Genomic DNA, 13,929 nt, shown 5'->3' on the forward strand with positions numbered 1-13,929 from the left:
CAAAAGGGTGAACTCATTCTGGCCGACCTCCCCCTCTGGCTCTGTTCTTGTATCTCTATATTCTATTGTATTTCATCTCGTTCTCGCTCGTTCGGAAAGGGCGACGGGGCGGGCGTCCGTGGGGTGAATGAATGAAAGGGAGGAATGAATGAATAATGCTTGCTTCAAACAAACGAACAACAACAATATAACACTGTGGCAGCTGCATACATGTCACTACAGTAAGGATAAACAAGCCTCATAACAATAATATACTTGCCCATTGCAGCCCTGTTGAGCACACCTGGACTATGCTGATCATACTAAGCACTAACAGTAGCAAACCTCATTCTCAGAGCTCTCTGCTCATCAACAGCGTTCTCATTTAGCAGCATCACAAGCTTGGCAATGTGTGTCAACATTCAATCTTCTGCAATATGGACCCTACTTCAACCTTGTATTTTCATTATCAATGCACTTCTTAGCCTGCATATGAATCTTTGATATTTACAGCCAAAGAAAAGATATATACTCTTAACTGCCACTATTGTTTAGGTGAGTCAAATGTCAACCCAAACTCATGGTCATATAAATATCCCTGAATCTGGCTAATCGAATTCCAACAGTACAAAGTACTTCTAATAATAAGGATAAATCAATGATGAGCCTTGTCTGTAACTCAGCATACTTTAGTGACGAGATTTGTGTGCATGCCCAGTGATCTTAGATTACTATAGCAAATTGCAATAGGCATGTTATCATTATTCAAACTTCTACCATCTCAAAAGATAATCGAATATATTAACATTGTAATGCAAGAATGTTGCCAAACCTATCTTCAGCTTTGCTTGTCTAAGTTGCTGATTAAACCTTCGATTCCAGCCACTTGGATTATTTTGAGGTACTGATATGCTTGTATGCTATTCTTTATGTCCTTCAAAGCTTTTGACTGACCTTAAGAACTGCTTGTATGTGACCTCTTGCTTCAGAACATAGGAGTACCGTCCAACATGATCAAAAACCCATCTCAAATAACATAACTCAGACTGCTTCAAAGGGAGTGTGAATACTGTGGTCTGTCATTGGAGGGTTGAGATGGGCCTCAGGAATCACTAAAAAATGTTCAGCTACTCAGCCGAAATTTCCATCCATGAACCATCCTACGTTCTGCCACAGTAGGGATGAAATTTAGCCTAAAAAGAGAGTCAAATTAGGCCTCAGGTACCTTGCTTCAGAAAGACAAAAAAGTGCTTCAGGAAGAGGGTCTCTATAGTCCTCCTGCAAAGGCCAAAATTCCTCCAGCGATAACCATGACCCAAGAAATATAAGAACAAGCCCAAGACCGGACCAGAGCTTGGATCCTCCACAAATTCAGTGAAAGAGAGTTCAGAACCAGCGTATTTGTTTCAGGAGTATAGCCATTAGGGCTTAATTTTTTTGCAAAATCTCCTTAGAAGAATCGATGAGTAGCCTCATGCAAAACATCACTTCATATCTGCCTCATAAGATTCTTGATGGCTTAACGAGTAACCTCAGGAAGGAAAGAAACATAAAACCAATGAATTCAACATTGCCTTCATATGACCAAATCTTCCCTAGGCCTCAGAAATCACAGATGATTTTATCTAAAGATATGTGTTCAAATTCTATCTAATAAGGGCAGACGAGTTGCATATATATATATATATATATATATATATATGAGGAGGCTTCTAGGAGGGAGCTGAGTTTAAGTGTAAAAATTCAAATCAAATTTTTAAATTTTGTTTTCGAGCCAAAAATTAACCCACTTTACAGCCGACTTGATCAAGCAATTTGGTATTATTTTTCAAGGAAGAAATTTTCATTTGAGGGGCCGACTTGGTCTTTTTCAATTCCTTTTTAAAGATTGGAACACTTGCTTTGTGGGCAATGCTTAATATAAATCTTGCCACAATGAGGATCAACATGATGTGATCATTTCAAACTGTTTTCATGACCATGCTTGGAGCTTTTAACAAGAAAATGGGGTTTCAATACTTTGAGAAGCCATATCTCCTCAACCAAGAGGACCTACGTGACATGCCACCTACCATTAGAGTCGACACAGCGAGGAGAATCAAATGACGATGATGTTGAGCCCAAACAAACTGCTCTTCTTACCCAAATTGCTCATCAAATGCGGGGTATCTTGACCATATCACAAGGGCTAGGGTTTCTTGTCCATTGGAGCTTCCAACTACTACAATCCACGATGTATATTAAGAGCGTTCATAGACCAATGTTGGCATCAATGACAACACCATTCAACACTTCTAGGACTTCTTGAACATTGTAGTTTCCAATCAATGCAATCCATAGACGAATATTAAGAGCGTTCAAAGACTGACGTTGGCATTAATGACAACACTGTTCAACGAGACTTGCCCATTGTGGTCAAATCAAAAGTTTTGGTTAGAATCCAAAGTCTTTGAGTGGTACTTTGCTCATACCTTGGATAAGATGGTTGGGGTACAACTCGACTACTTTCGTAAATATGGGAGTTACTACTAGACCTTTCCATTAGATATTTTCTTGGGGAAAGTTAACAATCTTAGATCTTATGAATATTTGGCTCAGCAGAATAATTTATTGGTAACGATTAATTTCTCAAATCCCTTTTGTCGACTCCTCTCCTCCTCATGGCTTCTCATGGTCCATAACATATCAATGCTCCACCTCTTCATTTGTTGTTAGTAAAATATAATTACAATTGTTTTGGGTTTTTTAACCTATTCACATTTACTTGCCCACATTGTGGCTATTACAGGCAGTGTTATCAGGACTGGACCGAACTGGTCGGTCCGACCATTTTGAGGTAAAAACTGGTTTGGACTAGTGATTTGAATCGTTTTTGGCTGGTTTGGTGCTGAACTGACCATTTTCACTGAATTGACCTGTTTGGCACCAGTTCAGTAAAGCCACCTAAAATGCAGCAAGTGGGGCCGGTTTTGCTTTTTTTTTTTTCAATTTTTGTCTTGGCTGGGAACTAGCCCACAATAGGTGCCTAACATTCAAGCCTATGCCCTTACTATTGCTATGCAATTCATGGTAAGTAAAAGTGGCATTCTCCTTTATCTTTCATTTTTATCCTTTTACTTAAATTTTTAACATTACCATGAAATGACTCACGATGTTTGAGAGTGGTTCCGACCTCATTGGATTTCATAGGGAGAAAGTAGAATTTTAGTTCTCACTCAAAATCCAGCTGACTTAATAGATTTTCAAGATTTTAGGATTAGGGGGAATGCAATGTTTCCATTGGATTTTTTCAAATTTCATGTATGAGTGTATCGAACTAGCATTTAATCAAGAGCACCAATCCCTCTATGTACCTTGATGTTAATGGCATTGTTTTTTTAACTCCTCTATCATGATACTACTAAAAATGTATCCATTACTCAAACAAAATCTTGAATTGACATGCTAAGCATTTTATATCTCATTTTAATGCTTAGAGGGTGATATTGATGACAAAGATCATGATATAGGCAAAGATTTTGATTATATGTAGGTATTTGTTGTAGCATGATTTTTTTGGATGCTAGAGGCCATCTAGGTCTTGTTTTTTGATGTATTTTCGATTCAAATATGGATTTCAGTCAATGTTATTTTGGTTATGTGAACCCTTACATGCTCTATAAATGAGAACTTTTGCTTATTTGTGTATAAATGGTTTGGATTCATATGGATGCACATGAGTATATGTGGTTTTCTTTAAAATTTGAATATTTTATGTGTTTTTGGTTGAATGGCTTTTTGGTCCAGTTTTTTTACTGGTTTTCGTCCAGTTCTGACCAGTTCCCGATCTGGGAGGTCTACTGGTTTGATGACCGGTTCGGTTCTGATAACATTGATTACAGGGCTCTGTGGGGCCTATTTTTTGTTGCATTTCCTGTTGTAGGCCTCATTGATTAAAAAAATACATTTTTTTAATATAATTTTTCTTTTGGAAATCAGATTGTCATCTTGTTTCACAAATTCCATGGCTCCCAAATCCAAGTCTAGAAGGCCTCTTGTTGAAGTCTCGAAATATGGTTGCCATGAATTTCCCGGTTCTGACGGGAGAGTCAAACACAGTTTTTGTGCCACTGTGGTGTCCGGGGGCATAAACAGATACCTGGCTAGAATAGTATGTAAATATGTGGTAGTTTGTTATCATTGCCCTCTAGAAGTCACAACCAAAATGCAAGCTAATATTGATGCCATTCAGGAATAGAATGCTAAGAGAGCAAGAATGAAACATGAAATTGCAGCAATGGGTGGATCTTAGACACCGACAGGGTCAACATGTTTCTACACGTATTGGCTCATCAAATGTTGTAGGAAATGCATCTCATATAACCTCTTCTTTCTTCCTTCCCTGCACAGGTCCATGATCTTAGCCAAACTTGGAAAGTTTTAATGAAAAAAAGAAGCAGGAAGATATGACAGTGAGGAGGTTTTGGTATCATGATAGCCTCCCATTTAAATATGCAAAGTCACCTTTATTTCAACACATGGTAGATGCAATTGCATGTGTTGGCCTTGGCTATAAAACACCTTCTTTTAATTCACTTAGGGAGAAAGACCTTAATGAGGAGTTTGAATGTGTCAAGGCACAATTGGAGAGCATTAAAAACTCATGGAAGACCATTGGTTGGATAATTATGTCAGATGGGTGGACATATCAAAGGGCTAGAATGATCATCAACTTTATTGTTGCTTGCTCTATAGGAACCATGTTCCTAAAGTCCATTGATGCATCTTCAAATGTAAAGGATGCAAATTTGATTTTTTCAATGTTGTCATAGGTTGTGGAGAAAGTTGGGGTAAAAAATGTTGTCCAAGTAAATTGTGGACAAGGCTGAAAATTATGTGGCAGCTAGAAGAATGTTAACCAAAAAATATTCTACCATTTTTTGGAGCCCATGTGCTGCCCATTGCATAGACCTGATTTTGGTGGACATCAAGAAGTTATTGTGGTGCAATATGTTGTTGCAAAGTGCAAACAAATAACCAAGTACATTTATAACCATGCTTGGGTGCTAAGTCTTATGAGCGAATTCACAGAGGGTGAGCTCAATTGTCTGGAGCAATAAAACTCAAAAATATATATCTATGCATATTATATATATCGTTTGAATGATGATTACAATTGTGGGAGGTCCTGGCTTAAATACAGCTTGGGTGACTCTTGGTGACCCTTTGCCTAATTAATTAATAGTTTGATTAATTTTTATATAACATTGTCATCCTCTTGAAAAGGTCTTTTGTTCTCAAAGCATATGTAATGATGGGTGTTGTTGACGAAACACTTCTGTCTCCCAAGAAGTTTCTTCTTTTGGTAATTCCTTCCACTTGATTAGGTATTCTTTGACTACTCGTGATCACAACATTTTTTCTCTGATGGAGATAATACCTTCTAGTTCTAGAATGACCCTTCCTTCGTCATCTAAAGTTGGAAGTGTTGTTTGTGCTGAGTGATGTTCACCAAGTACCTTTTTAAGGCAGGATACATGGAAAACGTTGTGAACACGACTTTTATCAGGAAGGCTTAAACTGTATGCTACTTGGATGATCTTTTTGTTGATCTGGTACGATCCATAAAACCTTGGTGCCAATTTGTTTTTTCCATTCTGTTTTAAGGACAACTTCTTGTAAGGTTGAAGTTTAACAAATACCCATTCTCCAACTTCAATTTCTCTCTCGGTTCTGTTTCGGTCAGCTTGCCGCTTCATACAATTTCTTTCATTATTTAGATTTTCTTTTAGAGTTTGGACGACTTTTGGGGTTTCTTCTAACTGGTCTTCAACAATTGGAAGTTTTGTTTTGATGATAGCAAAGTCCTTCCATTTCGGAGGTTCGTAACCGTACAAGGCTTGAAATGGAGTAATTTTTGCTGACGTGTGGTAAAGTAAAATTGTACCACCATTCAGCGAGATGTAACATTGATCCCACTTATTTTGTTTGTCTGTGGCATAACAATGTAGGTAGGTTTCTAAAAATTATTGACAACCTCTGTTTGGCCATTTGTTTGAGGATGGTAAGCTGAACTCATGTTTAGGTAGGTTCCTATATGTTTGAAAAATTCCTTCCAAAAATTACCCTTGAATTTGGCATCTCTATCGCTCATAATGACCTTGGGAAATCCATGTAATTTGTAAACATTTTTACAAAATATCTGAGCGATTTGTTTTGTTGAGTCTGATTTCTTCATTCCAATAAAGTGAGCATACTTGGTGAGTCTGTCGACTACTACAAGAATTTTGTCTTTATCATTAGACAAGTAAACCTTCGATAAAGTCCATTGATATTTCCTCCCATTTCTGATTCGGGATATTTAAAGGATGAAGTCCATTGATATTTCCCCCCATAGACAATGTCTCCATGTGCAATGATATGTCCCACTGTCACACCGTTGTCATATATATATATATATATTGATTGATTGAATGATGATTACAATTGTGGGAGGCCCTTGCTTAAACAGTGTTGATAATATCGGTATCGGGAAAATATCGGCGAGGGTCCAGAAAATATCTTATCGGCAATATCGGCGAAAATATCGGCAAATATCGGCAAGCATAAAAAATGCATAATATATTCATTTTTTTTCAGATTTTTAAACATATAAAGCAATAACAACATGAAATAAACACATTGGCACATAAATATGAAGAAAACACTGATATATATGATGTCAAATAGAAATGATACATCAAAGGCGATACCAAATCCTGCTGGTCCCTGATAATTGTCCATTCAAGGACTCAAATGTGGAGAACCAATACAAAATAACATCACATATATAAAAGTATCTCATCATCATGAGTTATATGTAGCACAACAAATAAAACTAGCAGCTATCTATCTGAAATCACTGCCCTCTCCCCCTTTTACGGGAAAACATGATGGGCTGTTTGCCAGGCCTGCCCCTAGTAGTAGGAGGCCCTGACCCTGCCTCTGCACCTAATGTCAAATAATGAGTGCTAGGTATGGGGCTATGCTCTCCTATATCTATAGCAGATGGTGTTGATGTTGATGCTCCCGCAGTGTCCTCCTCCTCCTCCTCCTGCTCCTCCTCTGAGTGCTGCTGCTCCTCTGACTCCGAGTCCTCCTCTTGCTGCCCCTGCTCTAATGGATCATTTGCCACTGGCTCTAACCATGAAGGTGACTCCTCCAAGAGGGGCTCCTCAGACTCCACCCTCCACGGAGACAATGCATCAATATTGTCTAAGCTAAGTCACATGACACGAGGACACGAGACACGGAGGACACGTAAATACGAGTATTCAATACGAAACACAACGTCCTAGAAACAAGACACGGGGGACACGTTTTATATATATATATATATATATACACACCAAAATATAGTTTTTTATCCATATTAAATTGCAGGTTGCAGCTTATCTAATCAAATTAAAATATAATTACTTCTCAAAGTTCATAGTTCACTTTAAAAAAATAAATAGAATCAAAATTTACTATTTAGAAATTAGAATGTGATATGCTTGGTCTTGATTCTTGAATATTCAATGTTCATTGTTCATGTACAACTTACAAGCACATAAGAAAATAACTAAAGTCTAATCCTATTGATTTCCTCTGCCCCTCTTGCGAGAAAATGCCACAGCTTTCCCTTTCCCTCTAGATGTAGATGCTGGTGCTGGTGGAGTTGGCAGTGGAGTTTGCTATGCTCTAGAAGCTGAAGAACTAGAAGTAGGAGCTATAGGAGGTAGACCACGTCCTCTACTGGTGGCAGGGGTAGCTCGGGCAGGTGGTGTCACCTAGAAACATTACAATCTCCCAATTCTGAAATCCTAAAAAACCGATAAGTCTGCTGCATTTTGAATGAAATCTAAAATTCTACTTTCTCCATATGAAATCCAATGAGGCCGGAACCACTCTCAAACATCCTGAGTCATTTCATGGTAATGTTAAAAATTTAAGTAAAAGGATGAAAATGAAGATTAAGGAGAATGTCACTTTTACTTTAAGAATTTAACATTACCATGAATAGCATATCAATACTGACATGTTAGGATTTAGCTCATCCATACGGCTTAGCGACAAGAAAATGCCATGTTAGATTCAATTTTTAAATTCTATAAATTCTTCAAGTTTGGCATTGCAACTTGAAACACTGTAAACTTTTTTATATTTTTTAGAGCCAATTGGTGGATAGATTGTGGCATAGAGGCACCAGAATTGCAAAAATTTGCAATCAGAGTTCTAAGCCAGCCTTGCAGTGGCTTTAGGATGTGAGTGCAATTAGTCAATGTTTGAGCACATCCATAGCAAAAAGCGTCACAAGTTGGAGCATGGGCGATTGCAGAAAGCTGGTCTACATCTATTACAACCTTTGGCTGCTTACTAAACAAATGCGTCCAAAGGATTTAGATCCAATTGTATTAGATGATGTTGATCTAGTGTCCGAATGGGTTGTGGAGGAGTTGCCTACTAATGATTTGAGTTGGCTTGATGAGGAGACACAAGATCCCTCTGGTCTGCCATTTTCTCAAATGGAAACTCCAAACACACCTGCATCACAGTTGTTGTTTCAATCCACTGATGTTGGCTCTAGCTCCTCGAGGGCTTATTATTGGCATCCTCGCGCTGATGCTGAGACATGCCATTGCACATGGAGACATTGTCTATTTTTGATTTTCTAATTATGTTATGACTCATGGAGAACTTGCAAGTTGCTACCATATGTGATTTTGTTTATGAAATCATTTTTCAGTTTGCTTTTAAATTTTTTGAATACAAATATCAATTGTGTTATGTTATATGATCATATTTTATGTGATGATGTTATGAATTCTTGTGTAAGCTGGCGTTTTATAACTTGTATGTGTTGGAAATGCATTTAATTTATCTTTTATGCAAAAAAGAAGAAGATTTTTTTTAGTTTTTTTTATTTATTTTCCGAGTCTTTCTTGAATCTGTTCCCAAGTCTTCCCCAGTCGGTGAGTGATATGCCAGCTGAGTATTTGTCGAGAATGAGTCGGGCAAATTGGTGTGTATATATAAAGCATCGAAAGACCATAGCTTTCTTATATGAACCTTGCCTTCATACATTTATAGCTTGTTGGAATGCTCTTGACATGAACTAACCCTTGGGATCATCAATTATGCTGATGAATGATTCAATTTGGAAAAACAACCCTGAATCATCCTGCTTCTTGGATTCTTGACCTTCAAACCAGCAAACTTGGTACTTTTTCTGGCACATCCAAATACTTTCCAACTTTTTGGATTCTTGGCCTTTGAATGGGCAAATCTAGTCCTTTATCTACACATCCACATAGCCAACTCCATCTTCTTGCCCTTATTTGGAACTTGACTTGGCACTTAATCCATTTTGGAACTGATGGTTGGAGCTCTTCGATGATGCTTTCCCTACCAATGTGAGAGTTTCAAGGGATTTTGATCATTACTAAGGAAACCACATATACAATACATATCTTCAATTGTGGAAGTGAGTGGTAACTGGTAACCTTATTTGTTGTTGGACCAGTGAAAAATAAACATCCAAATGATTTTCACATATTTTCAGTTGCATATCAATTCTTTGCCATGAAGTTTAACCATGACTGATGGAAAATATTTGCTTAAGCTGTCTTTTAAGTTGTTGAATCATAGTCATAGAAAATATTGCTCACTTTTTGTTTGCCTTTGAATGTTTTGGCAGTCATTCGTGCTATTCTGGACGTATCCTTCAGCTTCTAGCTAAATTTATGACGGTACAAATTATTTTGTATATGCTTCTTTCTTATAGCGTTGTATGCATTTATTTTATAATACATGTCTTTTATATTATTCGAGCCTAGTTTGATTTTTTTCGCACATGATTTCCTTAATGTTTTTCAGATTTGCTTACGATATTGTGCATATATTCTGAAATATATGCAATATTGTCACCTTCTAACATTTATTACAGAATGATTTGTAGCGACAAGCTACATATTCATTGGAATAAGGTTGGCAGTTCATTCTGTAATGACTTTTTACACTGGAAGATGGAAGAGGGTATGCAAATCTTGTGAGCAAATTGAACTGTTCTAACGTTATTTTGAAGAGAGAATAAATCTCTGTTTGGTTCACTTCTAATTAATAATAACAATGGTGGTGTTAGTTTTTCCAATTTTTGGGGAATTCAAAGTTATAATATTAACTTTGATACTTGTGGTTTTAGTCATTTGTTGTGCAGCTGCTGACGCTGTTGTAGTGTTGTTTTACAAATTTTCTTCTCTAAACAATTTTTTTTTTCTAAAAGAAGAAAAAGGTTCGATGTGCAGGAAAGATCGTAGAGTGCATAATTATTTGAAAGTGACGAGAGAAAAACAAAATAATATACATGTGTGCTAAATGAAGAGGCATTATTTGTTTGCAGGGAAAAGACAAAAGTTTGCTAGCACTTAAATAGTGATTGAAGGTTGTTCAGTGGCCTTTTAACTGTTTGGAGTATATTAGAGAAGGGAATTTATGTGGAACAGAGCCCTCTTCTCCAAAAATGGAGGGATGTTCCTCTCCCGAACTTGTACATTTGCTAATTAATACGATTTTTAACAGCAATGTAAAGTCATGTTGAAGTCCATGTCTTGATTTGATTGCCTAATTCTTCTTATGCATATCAAGGCTGAACATGTTTTCTTTTGCCTTACAATGCATATAATACCGATAAAACAGTGATGCTTATTTAGACTCTAGAGATACACTGGAGTGTCTTATATTATGAATATCAATGCATAACGAGACAGACATCCTCGCTTTATTAATTAGTTCCGGGAAATTTAATCAAGGTGTTGATGGTAATGCTTCAAGTATGTCTCAATATGTGGCTCTTCCGGTTCCTTCTATTTAGCAGAGATTGAATATCTATAGCACGAGTATGCATACTTGGAGTTTGGATTTCTCATATCTCTCAGTTACCATCCACACCCACATACCTGAAATGTACCCTGCTGTTTGCTGCAGCACTTTCACATACCTCGCTGTACCCAGGTGAATTTGGAAATGTGCCTGATTTCAGTTATGCCAACACAAATTTCAGCATGAAGAAACTTTTCTTATTAAATAAAAAGTTCCAATAAGGCTGCTTTCAGGTTAGGAGGAAATAACTCTCTAGGAAACTCCGAGACACTTTCCCCAATCCAAGGATGGAACTGAGTTTAAAGCAGGTGGCATAGACTTCCCTTGACTCTGTAGGATTCAAACTGGATTACCAATGTCTTGGCAACAGTGGCACCACTTGATTGAGCTAACCCTCATGCCTAAGTGCTGCCTCCTTTTTTGTCATTATGCCCTAGTTTTATCCTCACTTGCATTTTTTGTTTTCCAGTGAGCCTGGAAGAGACTAGTAAAGAAGATATGAGGAAGTAGGGCATTGGTCACTGTTTTTAATATTTATTACAGGAAATTGGTGTCCAGTGGTTCAACATTAAGCACTCTTCATCATGATCGACACTATTCACTCCTTTGATCTCTGCATTTCAGTTTAATCAAGTTTCAAGTTTTACATTTTTCAATTTGTTAATTCCATGCTATCTCTGGACATGGAAGAAATTTCAATCCTCAGTGTCTATTGTAGAGATAATCGGGGAAGATAAAGGGGTCCAAGGGGAACAACATAAATCAAGTGCACACTATCTTTTGTATTGGAAAGGTATGAAAGTACCCTGCAATTTGCTGCAGCACCTTTGTGTACCTCTCTGTGCCCCAGGTGAATTTGGAAATGTACCCTGATTTCAGGTATGCCAACACCAATTTCAGCATGAAGAAACAATTTTTAATAAATAAAAAGTTTCAATAAGGCTGCTTTTAGGGTAGGGGGAATAACTCTCTCGGAAACCTCTGGGCATTTTCCCTGATCCGAGGATGGAATCAAGTTTAAAGCAGGTGGGGTAGACTTAGTGCCCTTGTCTCCATGGGATCTGAACTGGATTACCAACATCTTGTCAACAGTTTTATCAACTGATTGAGCTAACCCTCAAGGCTAAGTGCTGATATCATTATGCCCTAATTTCATTTTCACTTGCATTAACATTTTAGTTTCCCAGTGAGCTTGGAAGAGATTAGTAAAGAAAATGCGAGGAAGCAGGGCATTGGTCTCTGTTTATATTACAGGAAATTGGTGTCCAGTGGTTCAACATTAAGCATTCTTCATGATTATCAACATTAATCACTCCTTTATTTCCTGCATTTCAGTTTAGTGAAGTTTCAAATTTTAGATTTTTCTATTGGTCAATTCCACACCATCTTTGGACATGGAAGGAATTTCAGTCCTCAGTGTCTATTGTGGAGATAATCTGGGAAGATAAGGGGCCCAAGGGTGTAAGGGGAACAACATAAATCAAGTGCACACTATACTTTTGTATTCGAAAGACATGCATATACAAGGGCTACAACCAATTTCATGAAAATTCCAAGGGTTGAGTTTTGTATTGGGGAGTTGGCGGAAGTTGTTAAAGCACATAGGGAGCAAGAAAGGGTGGAAGGTTTAGCATTCAAGAAAATTCCATGCCTTAATGTTAATGATGACTCTGAAGGTGAACCAACATTTGATGATGATGCTTGTGGTGGTGAACACGTGCCTTTAAAAGCTTCCAAAAATGTTCCATCTTCAGCACACAAGAGAGTTATGTTGGGTGACATGTATAATAAATTTGATGGATGTTAGGTGCAGGGAGAGTGTGGATCTTGCAATTGCAAGAATTTTCTTGTATGTAGCATCGCTTTCAATGTAATAGCTCACCCCATTTTGAACAACTAGTTTGTGCCATTAATAATGGAACACCAAGCTATAAGCCCTGTGGGTATGAGAAACTATCAATTGTATTGATTGATAAGGAGAAAACACATCTTGAGCAGCAAATAGTGCCTTTGAAAGCATCCTGGAGCATGGATGGATGTTCCATTGTTATGATGGTTGGTATGATGGCTTATTAGAATTGCCCATTGCTAAACATCATGCATCTCCATATTCGGGCCATATTTTTTTGAAGGTCATTGATTGTCAAGTTAAGAGAAGAACACTGTGGTCTTGAAGGACCAATTATGTAGGTGGGTCCATCTAATGTTGCCGAAGGTAGCATTGATGCAACCTTGTTTGTAAAGCATATTTTTTTGGATACGTTGTGCTTATTCATTCTTTGAACAATGCAATGAAAGACAATGACAAATTTGACTGGTTTTGAATGCTAATTGAAAATGGTTGCAAAATTTAGACTTTTATATGTAACCACCACCATTCACAAGCCATCTACTATAAGTTTGCTAGCTAATGTGGATATGTACATCCATTGATATGAGATTTGCCACTTCTTACATTCTTCTTTAACAACTATTGCAGATTGAGGGGACTTTAGTTTAGGAAATTATCAATGACAAGAGGGAACAATTGAAGTAATTAATTTTTAGATGCATCTGTTGAGGTAAGACATACAATTTTGGATGATCGTCTTTGCTTATGGTTGTTTAAGTCCAAAGTCCTAAATCTATGGTTGGTCCTTTAAGCATGATATTTAAGTTATCTAGTTGGTTGTTCTAATCATCATGAAAAATCTCGTCTTGGTGTTAGGTAGAGATGATCCATCTTTTAGATTTGCCTCTTGATATGTCTAATTATGTGTTTTGGGGAAAGGTGCATTGCTTAGTCTACAAAGAATATTGTCATGGCTAGAGCCCAACTTTTTATCCCTAACCAAAAGTTGATGAACATCCCCTCTTTATTTTCTTCTCTCTTTGTATTGTGAGCTTATACATATGAAATTATTCGGTAAATTCCCTATAATATGAACTAGTCCATGCATGGAATTGCAACCAAAGATATATTCAAGTCATATTTTGCAACAAAAGGTAAGTTCTAAATCTTGTTGAAATTTTGATTCTATGTCAATCAATGTAATTTTGAAATTTCAATTCTCTTGGTTTCCTAGATTTAAT

The 13,929-nt window shown here is 37.2% G+C and overlaps 1 protein-coding gene across 2 annotated transcripts in view; it reads left to right on the forward strand.

The window, feature by feature from the left end:
• LOC149161012 (Rab5-interacting family protein) overlaps positions 1-10,651 on the forward strand; it is a 206,807-nt gene extending 196,156 nt beyond the window's left edge. The window contains exons 4-5 of one of the 2 annotated variants that reach the window (XM_089436869.1): positions 9,677-9,728; positions 10,379-10,651. In XM_089436869.1, coding sequence (XP_089292995.1) covers positions 9,677-9,718 — 42 coding nt within the window. In that variant the 3' untranslated portion in view covers positions 9,719-9,728; positions 10,379-10,651. Of the gene's footprint in view, positions 1-9,676; positions 9,729-9,855; positions 10,180-10,378 lie in introns of those variants that run through there. The other variant, XM_089436868.1, reaches the window with a different exon arrangement.
• The last annotated feature ends 3,278 nt before the right edge of the window (positions 10,652-13,929 follow it).

Source organism: Pinus tabuliformis, chromosome 5_2, assembly GCF_031772625.1.
Source record: "Pinus tabuliformis cultivar Carrire ecotype Pingquan chromosome 5_2, CPIR1, whole genome shotgun sequence".
Classification (NCBI taxonomy): domain Eukaryota; kingdom Viridiplantae; phylum Streptophyta; class Pinopsida; order Pinales; family Pinaceae; genus Pinus; species Pinus tabuliformis.